At 41.3% G+C, this 15,837-nt stretch overlaps 1 protein-coding gene across 6 annotated transcripts in view; it reads right to left on the minus strand.

The window, feature by feature from the left end:
* The window catches only part of PEAK1 (pseudopodium enriched atypical kinase 1), a 309,411-nt gene that overhangs the window by 58,660 nt on the left and 234,914 nt on the right, over window positions 1–15,837 (minus strand). For all 6 annotated transcript variants that reach the window (XM_004758478.3, XM_004758477.3, XM_045070736.1 and 3 more), the window contains one exon: window positions 11,601–14,860. In XM_004758478.3, coding sequence (XP_004758535.1) covers window positions 11,601–14,743 — 3,143 coding nt within the window. In that variant the 5' untranslated portion in view covers window positions 14,744–14,860. The remainder of the gene's footprint in view (window positions 1–11,600; window positions 14,861–15,837) is intronic.

Here is a 15,837-nt window from a genome sequence, read left to right on the forward strand (position 1 = left end):
TATGAGAACAAACTGCTTCTCCTGGAATTAAACTTTTAAATATTACCTGATAACTCTAATCCATACTCTACTGCAGTTATGTTAAATAATCACTGGCTGAAACTGTGGCCTCGAGGTCTGAAAACAGGCCTGGAAATGAGAAACTCAAATTTCATTTCAGCGCTGCCACAACCACTACTCTGCCCCTGCCTCCCATCATTCATCTATAAAATGAGTATAGTGACATTTATAGGAGTATGTATTAATTAGGAAATTCATATTAAGTGCTTTTAAGAGAGTGAGCAACTATGTTCAACTATGCCCGTGTTGAGTACTTTGAGACTGCTCAACAGCTCGATGAATCAGGACGTATCTCTTCCTGGTCACAGACTTCCCTTCTTGCACTGAGACTGACTTTATAAAAGACATGGTAGAAACCAACGGACTCAACAACCACCATCAAGAGTGCAAAAAAGAAAAAAAATCATTCAGGGGCCAAACACCTCTGAAGTCAGACTCTGGCTCTGCTATCTATTTGCATAGCAGCCCTGGGAATGTCGATGAGACTCTGTTTCTCAAGATCTTATAAAATAGGAAGGATGCACTGTCATAGATGTTGAGACAACTGAGATAACGTGAGTGAAAGTGTTTTAAGAATTATACAGTAAGGGGCGCCTGGGTGGCTCAGTGGGTTAAGCCGCTGCCTTCGGCTCAGGTCATGATCCCAGGTTCCTGGGATCAAGTCCCGCATCAGGCTCTCTGCTCAGCAGGGAGCCTGCTCCCCACACCCCGTCTGCCTCTCTGCCTGCTTGTGATCTCTCTCTCTGTCAAAGAAATAAATTTAAAAAAAAAAAGAATTATACAGTAAGATACTGGTGTTTACCTTCAGATTCATTAGGCTAACAAGGAAACAAAACTGACCCAATACATGGGGAAGTCTCAGTTGGATTCTTCACTTTGGAATATATTCATTATGAGACTCTAGGCAAGTACCTTACTTCTCTGGAGTTTTATCACCTTCCAGAAGGGAAAGGAATGTAAAGCCATCTGAAGACCATCCCATCATGGTACACTTAAACAATCATTCTGCATCATTCTGTGATTAGGACCAAGTGAGATGTTTATCAGTTCTCTGTAAAAGAGGATTATTTAGAATTTCAACAGTAAGGGCTTTATGAACTCATCTAACTTTAGGAACAATATGTCAGCAAATGTAGATGTGATCTTTATAAATGCTTGTAGTCCAGAAGTTTCTTTAGAGCAAGGACTATGTGATCAGGAGAGCAAGCAGCTACTTTCAGCTTCTGTCTCCAATTTTTTTCTTTATGAGGAATAGGAATTTGATCTTCAGAGGCCAGTGTGGTCCCCAGCATGAAAAGATGACTTTGATAGGATTCTTTTGGCAAAGAGTAGAGATAATGCAAATTAAGGTATAACTGGAGCATAAGCATCAAAAAAATTCAAGTTTCTAACTGACCTTTACAGAGAGAAGGACATTGCATTTTACCACAGTCTAAAAAGTGCTCAGACTTTTTTTTTCCCATACACACATGAATATAAAGAGACCCAGACTCTAGGTACTTCAGGGAGTTGCAAACCTGTGCGGTGTCTGGCTAGAATAGACATGCCTGACAACCATAGACAAATCAGATATTATAGCATAGTCTGGAGACTTGGCCAACTTTTTCTGTGAAGTCAGTAATATTTTAGGCCTTATAGGCCATATGGTGTCTGTTGCACTTAACGTTGCTGTTATAATGCAAAAGTAGCCATATACAACATACAAATGAATGAGTGTGGCTGTTTTCCAATAAAACTTCGTTAGAGAAACAGGTAGACAAGTTGGATCCACCTGTATGCCATAGTTCTCCAACTTTTGGTCTATACTCTTGAACCTTTTAGTGGATTAGAAAGCTCCTAGGATTGACTCCTGGATTATTGAGGACTCTCAATAAGGACTCTAAGAAGATCAAAAAGATCTTGGAAGGATAAAGGAAAAGCTTATATAGACGAATGGCATTCTTAAGGGAGTAAAGGTGTGCCAAATCTTATCTGCCTGTCCAAAATAGAAGTTGGTGGAGGTTTGGGCAGAATCCCAGCAGTGTGAGGCATAGCTGAATTCCTTAGATGTTTCTGGGAGTCCGAGAGAAAACAGATATAAATGACACACAGAAACGCATGCTGGGGATCTTTGCTAATTAGGAAGATGTTGTTTCAGGGCTGATGAAGCCAGAAAGTCTTGCCAAAACAGGCCATTCGTGAGCAAGTGAGATCTTAAACTTTGGCTGGAAATATTATCGTTATTTGGGGTGAGTTATAGTATTTTCTTAGGTATTGGCTAAGGTTTTCTAATTGATTAGAAAAAAAAATTTGAACTAAATTTTTAAGGACATATGATTGGCAATAGATACTGCCTACTGATTACAAAATAAAGATGATTTAATCAATAATAAATTTACCACACTGATTATTGAAAAGACTACTAACGACATAGTTGAGAAAGAAGGAAATTGAATCCAGAAAAAAGGAGTGAAATGAAGATGGAATAGTGTAAAAAAAAGTGACAAACATGTGAATAAATCCAAAATGAAAAGGATGATGTGATCGGAAGTGACTAAGGGTAGGGCAAGTTTCTTAAAACTAGGCAGTCAGTAGAGAATCCAAGGAAGTGACATTTAAATTGATAGTTGAGGGACGCCTGGGTGGCTCAGTTGGTTGGGCGGCTGCCTTCGGCTCAGGTCATGATCCCAGCATCCTGGGATGGAGTCCTGCGTCGGGCTCCTTGCTCTGCAGGGGGCCTGCTTCTCCCTCTGACTCTGCCTTCCACTCTGTCTGCCTGTGCTCACTCTCCCTCTGACAAATAAATAAATAAAATCTTTAAAAAAAAATTGATAGTTGAATGGGGCACTTGGGAGGCTCAGTTGGTTAAGTGTCCGACTCTTGATTTCAGCTCAGATTATGTGTTCAGGACTGAGATCAAGCGTGGGCTGGACTCCATGTTGGGCAGGGAGCCTGCTTGGGATTCTCTCTCTCCCTCTTCTGCAACACCACCCCCATCTCTATCTTAGACAAATAGACAAGTAGCCAGCAGAATGACAAGGAGCCTGCCATACAAAGATCTGAAGAAAGCATTCCAGAGAGAGAATAGCTGATAAAAAGGGATTATGTTTGGCATGTTTGAAGAACAGAAAGAAAGAAAACTGTTCTGTGAGAAGCTCATGCACAAGAGGATGAGTAGGAGATAGGTTAAACAGGTAGGCAGTGGTCATATTATGTATGGACTTCCTTCATTGTGTTGACACTATGGTTATTCTTGAGAGATTAGAGATTAAAACAGGGAGATCAATTAGGAAAATACTTTTCCTAAATGGAAAGGAAAATGCTTTTCCTAAATGGAAAAGGAAAATCAGATGAGATGAGGGTGGCCTGGACCAGTGTGGTAGAAGCAGAGATGGAAAGAAGTAAACAGATTTGGCATATATTCTAGAGGTTGAATTAATAAGATTCACTGATATTTTGCATGTAGGGGGTGAGGAAAAGAAAGACCATGGGTGACTGCTACTTTCCTGGAACGAGTAACTGGATGGATAGTGGGATCATTTACCAAGAAGGGAAGACCTGGGATGGAATAGATTTGTAGGGAAAAATCAAGAGTTCTGTTTTGGACATGTTTCATTTGAGATGTCCACTTGATGTTCAAGTGGAAATGCCAAATGGGTAAGTATGTGAATTATGGGGGAGGTCCAGAAAGGAGTCATCAGAATATATTTATATTTAAAATCTTTTTCTTTAAGATTTTATTTATTTGACAGAGAGAGAGTGCACAAGCTGGGGAAGTTGGGGGAGTGGGGCACAGGGAGAGGAAGAAGCAGGTTCCCTGCTCTGCAGAGAGCCTGATGTGGGGCTCAATCCCAGGACCCTAGGATCATGACCTGAACCAAAGGCATATGCTTAACTGACTGAGCCACGCAAAAACCCCTAGTATTTAAAATCCTGATACTAGATGCTGTTTAGCCAGGAGTTAGTCATTAAAGTTTAAAGAATCCTTTCTAACATATGGTCATGATGGGAGGAAAAAAAAAAAAAAGAACTTACCTTTTGGAGATACATACTAAACATTTACAACAAAATGTCTGGAATTTGTTTCAAAATAACAGGAGAAGGAAATAAGGGTATAGATGAATCAAAACTGGCCATAAACTGGTAATTGTTGAAATGTGGTTTTAGGGCAAATGGTGGCTCATTTTACTAATTTATCTACTTTTGTATATGTTTAAAATTTTCTTTCACAAAAAACTTTAACATGAAAATAAATAAAGGACCCATTTTAAGACAGTATCCAATTAAAAGGTAGTCCTAGGGCGCCTGGGTGGCTCAGTGGGTTAAGCCGCTGCCTTTGGCTCAGGTCATGATCTCAGGGTCCTCGGATCGAGTCCCGCATCGGGCTCTCTGCTCAGCAGGGAGCCTGCTTCCTCCTCTCTCTCTCTCTCTCTCTGCCTACTTGTGATCTCTTTCTGTCAAATAAATAAATAAAATCTTTTAAAAAAGGTAGTCCTAAAGTACTGATGTCATGGTAAACCTTATAAATAAGGCACTCAGAAAGGAAGGAAGCCAGAATAACTGAGGTTCAAGAGCAAGAAGGTAAATAAGATTAAACAGGTGACAAAATTCACATATATAGGGCCTTCTGCAGTGTGGGGATATGACTGGATTTACATTAAGAAAGCTGTTCTAAAAACAGACTACAGGGGTAAGACATTCAGCAAGGATTATTCTAAATTCTGGTGCCCTAAATGGAATTTATAAAGAGGCTAACCCTATTGCTAGATACTGTGCTAGATGCTTTACAGTTATCAATTTAGTGCTCACAGTAGCTCTATAAGGTAGGTATTATTATCTCTATTGTACAGGTTGGAAAGCTTCAGCTTAGAGAGGTTAAGTCAAAAGCCACACAGCTACCAGTAGTATAGATGGAATTCAAATCTTAGTCTGACTCTAGTGCTTTTCTCACTAAGTGATATTATTCCTCATGATATGGACACCAAAGAGTTGGAGAGATGGTAGGTAGGCTAGTGCTTCTAAAAACAATAGTGAAGGAATTCCCATGGGATTATAGACCAGAATAACCACTAAATTACCTTCTCTTCATCCAGACTAGTCAGATAGAAATGATGCCTATGGATATATTCCTGAGTCAAAATTTGACTAATATCATGGTAAACAGTATTTCCACTTTGCAGCCCATTTTCAATAGTACTGCCAATAGAGATTTTATTTAAAAAAAAAAAATGGGGGCACCTGGTTGGCTGAAGCATGCAACTTTTGATCTTGGGGTTTTGAGTTCAAGCCCCACATTGGGTGGAGAGATTAGTTAAAAAATAAAATCTTAAAATAAAAATTTAAAACAAAAAAATTTAAAAAGTCACACACTAGGGGTGCCTGGGTGGCTGAGCTGGTTAAGCGTCTGCCTTTGGCTCATGTGATGATTCCAGGGTCTTGGGCTCGAGCCCCTTACTGGGCTCTGTGCTCAGTGGGGACCTGCTTCTCCCTCTCCTTCTGCCACTCCCCCTGCTTGTGCTCTCTCTCTCTCAAATAAATAAATAAAATCTTAAAAAAAAAAGTCACACACTTTCCCCCTTAGAAACAGTTTCTGCCCTGGGGTGCCTGAGTGGCTCAGTGGGTTAAAGCCTCTACCTTCCGTTCAGGTCATGATCCCAGGGTACTGGGATCAAGCCCCGCATCGGGCTCTCTGCTCTACGGGAAGCCTGCTTCCTCCTCTCTCTCTGCCTGCCTCTCTGCCTACTTGTGATCTCTGTCAGATAAATAAATAAAATCTTAAAAAAAAAAAAAAAGAAGAAGAAGAAGAAGAAAAGAAACAGTTTCTGCCCCAAAATCTAAAGATAAGGGCCAAATATTTCAACATATCATGTAAGCCTCTTCACATCTTGTCTCAGCACTTCTCAAACTTTTTGTTTGCAGGATTCCTTTACACTTAAAAATTATCGACAAGTTCAAGGGCGTTTGTTTATGTGAATTCTACCAATTGATACCATATTAGAAATTAAAAATAAGACAATTTAAAAATAGTTACTAGTTCATTTAAAAATAATAAACCCTTTAAAAATAGGGTTATTTTATTTTATAACATCATTTTCAAATCTCTTTAGTATCTGACCTAAGAGAAGACAGCTGAATTCTCACATGTGCTTCTGCATTCAATCGGCTGTGATATGCTGCTTTGGTTAAAATACAGTTGACTCTTGAACAGTGCAGGGGTTAGGGGAACTATAGTCAAAACCTGTGTACAGGGGCACTGGAGTGGCTCAGTGGGTTAAGCCTCTGCCTTCTGCTCAGGTCATGATCTCAGGGTCCTGGGATCGAGCCCTGCATTGGGCTCTCTGGTCAGCAGGGAGCCTGCTTCCCCTTCCCTCTCTGCCTGCCTCTCTGCCTACTTGTGATCTCTGTCTGTCAAATAAAAAAAATCTTTAAAAACAATTTAAAAAAAGGCCTGTGTATAAATCTGACTCCCCCAAAACTTAAAAATAGTAACCTACTATTAAGCAGGTCTTAGTTATAGCCAATTAACACATTTTTTAAAAAGATTTATTTATTTAAGGGAGAGAGGGAGCAATGCAAGTGAGCACAAGCAGGAGGGCCAGAGGGAAAGAGAATCTGAAGCAGCTCCACGCTGAGTGTGGTGCCTGATGAGGAGCCTGATCTCATGACTCCTGAGTTTATGACCTGAGCTGAAACCAAGAGTCCACTGCTTAACTGTGCCACCCAGGTACCCCAATTAACACATATTTTGTATGTTATATGTATCATATACTGTATTCTTAAAATAAAGTAAGCTAGAGAAAAGAAAATGTTATTGAGAAAATCATAAGGAAGAGAAAATGCACTTATAGTACTTTACAGTATTTATAGAAAAATCTATATAGAAGTAGACCCATGCAATTCAAACCTGTGTTGTTCCACGGTCAACTATATATTTAAAAATGTGATCTCATCCAGATATCGAGGTGGGAAAGGAAAAAGTCTATTAGTGGTCTTTTAGATAATTGTGGATATTCTCCTTGGTACCATATAAGAACTTGATAAGTGGAAGTCTTAAAGATTATTTGCAATGTGGAACCTGAAACCATATCAATAAACTTTCTGGCCTCAGTTGCATTGAAAAATATCCATCCAACTTGCAATTTCAATGGATCTTTTACTTGTGCATAATTTTGTAATATTGTGCATTAGGTCATTTGAAATTACTAGTTCACTGAGTTATGCAGATCTTCCAAATGTTGACACATTTCATTATATATTAAAAAATCTTTTTTTAAATACCACCATTCTCATCAGAAAGATCCTTAAACATCAGGAAGCTGTCAAAGTCATGATAGCAGATAAAAGTTTTTTAAAAATCTTATTTTTATTTGAAAGCCTTAACTTTTTATCATTGATAACAAATACTGTCAGTTGTTTTCCTTGAGGTAATAGGCTTACTATGTTCATTCTTAAGAAAAGCACTCAAGTCTGAATAGCCACAGTGGGTCTGCCACCTGTTCTTTCAAGGCAGTCCATGAAAGCGGTGGCTAGGGGATTGGGTGGCTGAGTCAGTTAAGCGTCTGCCTTCAGCTCAGGTCATGTTCTCAGGGTCCTGGGATCAAATCCCCTCACTGGGCTCCCTGCTGAGAGGGAGAAGCTCCCTTCTTCTCCCTCTGCCTGCCGCTCCCCCTGCTTGTGCTTTCTCTTTCTCTCTCTGGCAAATAAATAAAATCTTAAAAAGAAAAGAAAAGAAAAAGGTGGTTCGCTCAGCTTTGTAACTCAAACTGTTTTTCCTTGCAATAACCACCATACTTTGGTATTCAACAGAAATAATCTATGTATACTTCACACTTCATCACATGGAATGTTTAAATGGACACAGTTTCAAGAGCTGAGATTTAATAAAATTTACTACTTCACCAAGGACATGCTTAAATGAACTTTTTTTTTTTTAACTATTTGTACAATATTATTCCATGGCTTTGACTTGTGTTAAAGTGTAAGTAATTTTGCCTTCTATTGTTTTTGTACCATCAGTGCAAATGTCAGTGCAGTGAAAAGAATAATGTCTCATTATGAAAACGGTGACTTTTGCATGATCACTATTTGACCTTGCCTTGACCGCATTTGAAGAACCATAGGTCTATTCATTATCCTTTTCCAGCCACCTGTCTGGACTCTGTTTGCTATCATCTTCTCTGTGACTCTGCATATATATTGTTCCTTTTGTCTGCAATGTCTTTCCCAAGCAGCGGGAAAAATCCTATCTGTCTTTTAAGAACTGGTTTATATTTCATTTCTAAGAAGTCTCTTTTAAGCTGATCTAATCTCTGTGCTTTATGTTTCTGTACCATGACACACATTACATTGTTTTAGCATTTATTACATGGAAGGCAGAGGGGCTACTGACATCTTAAAGCACCCAACCTATGCCAGACCCTGTGCAAAGTCTCGTACATATTTTCCCTTTATACCCTCAAACTAACTCCAGTGATAGCTGTCATTACAATCACTGTCCCCTGAAGGACCGGATGGAGAGCTGAAGTGAAGTCAAAGCCAAACCTGTTATTTCAGCAGTGTGATGATCTTTCCCTCACCTGTCCTGATGGCCTATATAAGGCACAGTTAAGACACTCATTTTTTGTTGCCTGAAGAGTCAAATAAATGAACCGAATAACAGTCTAATCCCGTAACAGAAGGCTCTACAAAATCTCTTATCTGTTAGGGTCTGGCATTCAGTTGAGTATTTTTTTATTTCTTATAGTTTGGATTTGGAATCTTCATTACTTATAGAAAAACTTGAATTTTCATTTCTTCCAGCAGTATGTTCCCAGCCAAAGGATGCTATTTTAATGATTACACCGCCATCAGGCTGGAAACACAAATATTGACATTTGACAGTAACATTTTTCCCTTTCTAAGTTGCTTCAAGTAAATACCAATGGTGTATCCAAGTAAATTAAGTAATTATTAAAAAAGGAAATGGTGTATATTTTTCAACGAGTATCTATGTTTAGATTAAAACAAAACTGTTTAAAACCCCCTTTTCTGAGACAAATATGAAATGTGACAATTCTAGAGTGTCTCTAAGAAAACCTTAATACCTCAAAAATGCTCTACTTAGAGGACAGCACATTAGCTTTAGATTCTGAATGGTGGTGAGATCAGTGGCTCCCAAAGTGTAACCCCAGGGCCAGGGGCCTCGGTATCACCTGGGGACTTGTAAGAAGTGCAAACTCTCAGGGCCCACAGCACCTCACACCCACTGCATCAGAAACTTTGTGGGGCCCAGCAATCTCTGCTTTAACAGCCCTCAAGTTACCATGATGCACGGTTAAATCTGAAACCAATGGGGCAAACCAACCGCACTGCTTCAATTCATGGATGTTACCTTTTTTAAAAAAGATTTACTTATTTGAGAGAGAGAGAAAGAGCACACATGGGGACAGGAATAGAGGGAGAGGGAGAAGGGAAGCAGACTGCCCGCTGAGCGTGGAGCCCACTGGGGATCAACCTCGGGACCTGAGATCGTGACCTGAGCCCTAACCAAGAGTTGGGCACTGAACTGACTGAGCTACCCAGGTACCCCTCATGGAGTTACTTGTCAAGAACTGATGAATTTTGGAAAATATGACTGGCTCATGTACAAGCAAATCTGTGAAAATATAAGCTATACAGTAAGGGGTCTGCTGTGTCAAGGGTCTGGGCTGTCCTCAGGCCCACATGCAGTGGCAATGCAGCCAAAGTAGAAAATCTCATTCCACAGAAGAGAGGCCAAATCATTGCTTGGCTCTTCCTTCCAGGATGCGGATAAACACACCACAGCCCTACTTAATGAGGAGTGAAGCCATTTACTGATCTGAGAGAACTATCTGACATAAGTAACTCCAACCAGGTGCTGTTTAAATTGCTTTTTTCCTAAATAAAACAGTAACCTGCAATACATGTGTTTTATTACCGCTGGAGTATGATATTCTATCATCCACTTTCAACTACCAATGACAAGACTACTCTTTCCAGGAATATATTACCACTATTCTACTTGCTTTGCTATTATATGGATTTAAGGAAAACAGGAACTTGCTAGCATTTTGACAACTGTTTTGGGGTTATATAAAAAGCTTATTTTCGTAAAGAATATATATATAAAACTTCTTAACATTTTGCTAGAAAGAGTGAAGGCATTAAGTATTCATCTTAATTTTTATCTGTACTGTTCTAACAAAAAGCTGGTCTTATGAGCGGATCTACGCTCTCATAAGAGTTTGCCAAAGAAAGGGCCAGGCCTGGTAGAGAAGGCTTACTGTGTAAGTAAGAGGGAGGCAGACTTAGAATCAGATGAAAGAAATACTCAGGGCATATTTCTGCTTAAAAATAAAAAGTACAGGGTGCCTGACTGGCTTAGTCAGTAGAGCATGCAACACTTGGTCTTGGGGCTGTGAGTTTGAGCCCCATGCTAGGTGTAGAGGTTACTTAAAAATAAAATCTTGGAAAAAAAAAAAAGTACAGGGGATATAAGGAAATCATCCCATCTGTTACAAACTTGGGATAATAGTTCTTATTTTTATTGGCATTTCGTTAATTTTGCTTACAATACAAATGAGAAACAAAAAACTTAAGCTTCCTAAACATGAATGTTCATATGAATGATTACAAGTGAAAATATACAAATCTTGCTTGCTCTTATGTTTGTGAACAGTGCAACACTGTGGGAAGAATACAATGAATCAGACAGATCAAGTTTGAATTCTGGCTCTGTCAACTGTGAACTACATGAATCTGCTTACTTCTTAACGTCTCTGATCTTTGGAAGAAGACAACCAATTTGTAGGGCTGTTGTGTGGATGGGAGATAAATCCTGGGAATGTGATCACGAACACTTACTTGAGAAAGGAAGTGAACAGCTAGAGAACTGAGTGGATGTGAATCGGTGTGCACTTGCCAGCTGCCATCAGGATTCTACTCCTGGCTGGGTCTCAACCTCAATGACCAACTTCTCTTCTGTCGCCCACGTGTTAGATCATTAAACTGCTGGCCCTGTCTCCACTGCACACTCCCCTCCCCCTTTTCCATAATACTTAGGAAGAAGAGACACAATAAAACCCCAAATATTCCCTCAAAACAAAGTAATGCATATAGAGCTAACACCTTGGTGAACACCAAAATGAATGGCTTGAGGAGCTTTATTCCATCTACAGTGAGGGTAAGAAGGGTGCCACAATTTATTCATTTGATCCTGTTTCTTCCTCACACTATCATAGGATTTCAAAGCAACGTATTATTTACTGCTATTAAGGTGTTATGGATTTGCTTTTCTGTGTTCAAGCCCCTTTCCATTCACCAGAATGCAGCAGGTTACTTTAGCTTCAGCTAAAGCTCCAGGGCCATAAACCTTGCTTGGTGCAGTAAGATCACTTTAATAATACTCTAATCTTGGAATGCAGTTATAAAGATAGACGATGGCCACTGAGTGCTACTTATAAACATAAATGGCTCTTATGTAATCTCAAAGATGTAAAAAACTTAGCACCTAAAAATGTGTTAAAAATAATTCCCATACTCTGCCATTCTATTTTACATACCTGATGATTTTTTTAGGAACCTGTGATGGAGAAGAATGACTCCTTTTCTTCTTCTCTGAGTCCTGCAGTAACCCGTCCTCTGCCCCATCCTTCTCTCTGACGGCTGCCTGGTCTGCTCTGGCCTTCTGATCCGCGCTGGGCTGGCTTTGGGCAGGATCGCACCTGTACATGAAGACAATGGCCGCCTTCTCACTGGACTCTCCTTTGGCCTCTGTGAACCAGTGATGGCGCTGGACTGGAGGTGGCGGCAGCATGTGGATGACTGTGCCATCCAGGCCCACCAGTTTTCCTTTCTCTCGGTCTTTCTCTTTATCCTCTTCCTCATCTGTTTTCCGGCGGCGGAAGAAGCTTTTAAATGATATCCAGCGCTTAGGTTTCGCATCAGCGGCCCGCCTGCTGCCTTCCGAGTGCAAAATCGATTCAGCTTCTGTTGACCGGGTAGGACTGGTGGGCTTGGTCCAGTTGGTGAAATGCCTCTGCAGAAGGTTGCTTGCATGATAAGGGGAGGAAGTAGAGCGAGGTGGGGGAAAGGGAGGTGGTGGCTCGCTCTGGGGGTTGGCCACTAATTTGGAGAGAGGGCTGGTGACCGGCTTTGTGAGCGGATCTTTCCGTGCTTTGGTCGTCGGGCTTTCTGTGGTCTGCGGGGCTTCAGCTTCAGCACCGGGCTGAGCCGTGAAGAGAGATTTGGGTCGGGCTGGTGTACTCTTAGGGGTACTCTTAGCATCGGCGTCTGGAGGAACCGCGTACAGCTCTTCCACGCTGCATGCTTTCGGGCCAGACTGGGGCATTTCTGGAGGGGACTGCGGTGGCTGGATAGAAGCCACAATCTGAGAAAGCACCGTGCTCGCTTTCTCCCTGCTGCTGCTGCTGGTGGTGCACGTCATCGGAGACTCCTGAGGGCCTTCGGTTTTGGCCCCAGGTTCTTGAGTGGTTCTCTGGATCTTTGTTGGGGAGCTGTGGCTAGAACTATAGCTTTTCTGCGGTGAAGACTGACCTCTGTTAAGACAGCTGTTAAACTCCTGAACCTTTTGAGCCACTGAGCCCCTTTTACGCTCTGTGCTGTTGGAAAACCCCTTGGCTTGGGGACAGTCAGTAGGTTTGCTGGTGCTGTTATCGGACACTTTGCTGTCAGTTTCGATTTCTTCATAAGTATGGCTTATTATACTGGTAGTTTTTTCCTTCACCGAGAGTTCTCCACTTGTTCCGAGAAAACTTTTGTAAATGGCTAGATTGTCATACGCATTTGGATTGATGACAATGGGGACTTTGATGGCATTTTTGGAACTCCGAGCATAAGTCGGCTCATCATGAATGATAATTGGAAAAGGTGGCATACCAGCATTATTGTAACTATTGAATTTTATTTCGGACAGATTGGGTGACTTAACAGGGATAGTTTTAGAGGAAATGTTTGTTGTTGTAGGTGAAGTGGGTGCTGACTTGTGACAGTTTTTCCTCGGAGGGATGTTTGGCCCAGTTCCACCGCTAACCAATTCCACCTTGGGTATCTTTTGTCGCGGGCTGGTGCTGGAAGTCCACACTTCCTGGTATCGTATTGCACTGGAGTTTTGGAAATGGGCACCTGTTTGTCCTGATGTCAGTGCAGGCGATGTCACCGGAGAGTTTGGAGTAGAAGATGAGATTTTTGTCTTGGGGCTGTTAACAGGGCCTTCGAGGTGCTCACTGGCCATGGCTGCCGACACGTCCACGATAGTATATGGCTTGCACAGTGGCTGTTCCAGATTGACAACTCGGTAAGGCTTTGCTTGCTCTTCCACGGGGACGAGGTTTATGGTTATGGCTTGGCCAGCGATATCTGTAGAGGCTTTACTTTCTTGCTTCTCAGTTTGTACGGCAATTTTGCCATCCTTCTCTTCTAGTCGGAGAGCAAGGACGGCTTTGTGTGTTTCTGGAACTTTTACTGAGCTTTTAGGTGCTTGTGAGGAGTCCTTCTCCTGACTATTACCAGAGAGACTTTCACAATTGGGCTCCCTTTCTTTCATGTCCTTAGAATCTCCGGGGTTACCCGGAGATACTCCCCCATTACAGATCTTCTGGGATAAACTACTGGCTGTCTCAGAACGCGATTCTTCTGTTAAAGAAGAACCTGGTGATGCAGAGTCAGAGGATGCCATGCTCTGAACACTTCCTGGTCCATAGGAGGCCACAGAGTTTTCTTCATAGCCGTTTAGGATTTCATCATAGCTGTCATCATAGTCGACAGCACAGATCCTCTGCAGGGACTTATTTCGCAAGGGGACTGTATTCCATTTTTTGTCCACAAAGAATCGAACAGGAGACAAAGTATTTGCCCTGAAGTTAGCAAAGCGCGGTTGCCCTCTCATGCGAATCTCCATGGCCAACAGCTCTTCATCGCTCTCATCCCAGCTCTCATGCTCCTCCTCCATGTTACTGAAAAGTACATCTTCTTCACTCTCCTCGCCGCTAGAAAACTCTGGGTAACAGAACCGGCCCCCTTCATTACTGATCACTTCTGTGCTCCCACTCAGAATCACGTGCTTGCCTTGAGTATCCTTGATCCCACCCATCATGCAACTCGGTGGAAGCTTTCTTTCCAGTGATCTTTTATAGCAATCATTTATTCTTCCTAAGAATGTTTCTCTGGAGTTTGTTTCATTTCCTCTTATCTGAGGGATGGCATCCAAGCCTGCTATCTCCTTTAACACATCCGTTAGTCCATTATTGTTATTTGATACCTTCTTTGCACTATCATTATTGCCATAAGGCTTAGGAACATGGCTAAAGCCTTCAATGTCATCTTCATTATTATTATTAAGTGGTTTCTGATTCAAGGGTGTCCTGTTTCGGTTCCATCCTATGATGACAGGTTTGTTCTCACAGTGTTCTTGGATACTAAGTTCACCACATACACTTTGCCCATCTGCCACCATCATAGTGGGCTTCACAGCTATAGTGGGTTTTTTAGCCACAGGAGGACGGAAATTTCCAGTGTTCCTCATGCGGTGGTTGTTACTGTGATTGGCATTAGTTTTCACATTGCCATGGGTGATGGGTGCCTTCTCAGGGTCTGGGGGAAGCTGGTGCAAGCTTTTAGGTTTAAAGCAGTTCTTGCATTCACCAGGTTTCCAAACGTGTTCAGTAAAGGTGTTACAAGCAGACATTTTTAAAAAAGGACCTTCACAGACAATGCTTTCTTTTCAGTGCATGGTAGTAAAACTTTCGTCCATCAGTTTTCACCTCCCCTTGGTACCATAGCAGCTCTTGTAGGTATGATCAATCTGTGGGGGGAGGGAAAAAAAGAAAATCTAAATGGAAAAGGCACTATGAGGCCTTAAATCAGATGAATGACTTAAAACAATTGGCTCCACTCCTCTACTTTTCCTTAAATTAAAAGATTGAGAGATATACTAATTTGGGCACTTTCCAAACTCCCCTTAGCCAATCAGCATTCTGGAAAGTTCATTTTGCAGCCATAATTTTGTACCCTCTCATTGAACTATATATAATCTTTTCCTTGATGTCTATGTGGCAATGATACTGTGACCTTGCCCTTTGGGAGTGTCTTTGAAACTGCTCTTTTTAATATCTCCCAACCTGTCTGACACTTTGTAGTCTGCTGAAGGTTCTTCTTCTTCTACCTAGCCTTTTAATTTTGGATATCTCATAGACTCCTCAATCTTTATGCATTCAAAACAAATCCTCTGGCTATCCCTTTTCTCAACTTCAGGAACCTTTTCTACTCTAACCAGCCTTCCCCTGTACTCCCTAGGCCACCTCCTTCCTCTTCCTGTACCCTATTTCAATTATGTCATTATCATCTACTTAGATAGCTAAGCTCAATTTCTGACACCTCTTTTCTCACGTCTAACTCCATATCTAACAAACTCCTTAAATTAGTCTTGTCAATTTGGTCTATTACATTTCACTGGAACACTTTCTTTCCATTAGCAGACCCTGCTAATAGTTCAGAGACTCGCCATCTTTTACCTAGATCCCTGCAACAGGCTCTCAACGATCTTCATGTCTGCATCTCACCCCATTTCAACCCAACATTTCTACATTGGCTACTCAAAGTGTGGTCCTCGGACCACACTTTGTTAGAAATGCAGTATCTCAGGTGCAACCCCCGATCTACTGGATCAGAATTCATATTTAATGAGAGTCTCAGGTGATTCTATTGTTCTGTGTACTATTATCAAATTCATTCCTTTCTAAAATTAGTTTCTAAAATGCTAATATGCTCAACTTATTACCT

The sequence above is a fragment of the Mustela putorius genome, unplaced genomic scaffold (assembly GCF_011764305.1).
Source record: "Mustela putorius furo isolate JIRA1106 unplaced genomic scaffold, ASM1176430v1.1 tig00003972_pilon_pilon_pilon, whole genome shotgun sequence".
In the NCBI taxonomy this organism is placed as follows: domain Eukaryota; kingdom Metazoa; phylum Chordata; class Mammalia; order Carnivora; family Mustelidae; genus Mustela; species Mustela putorius.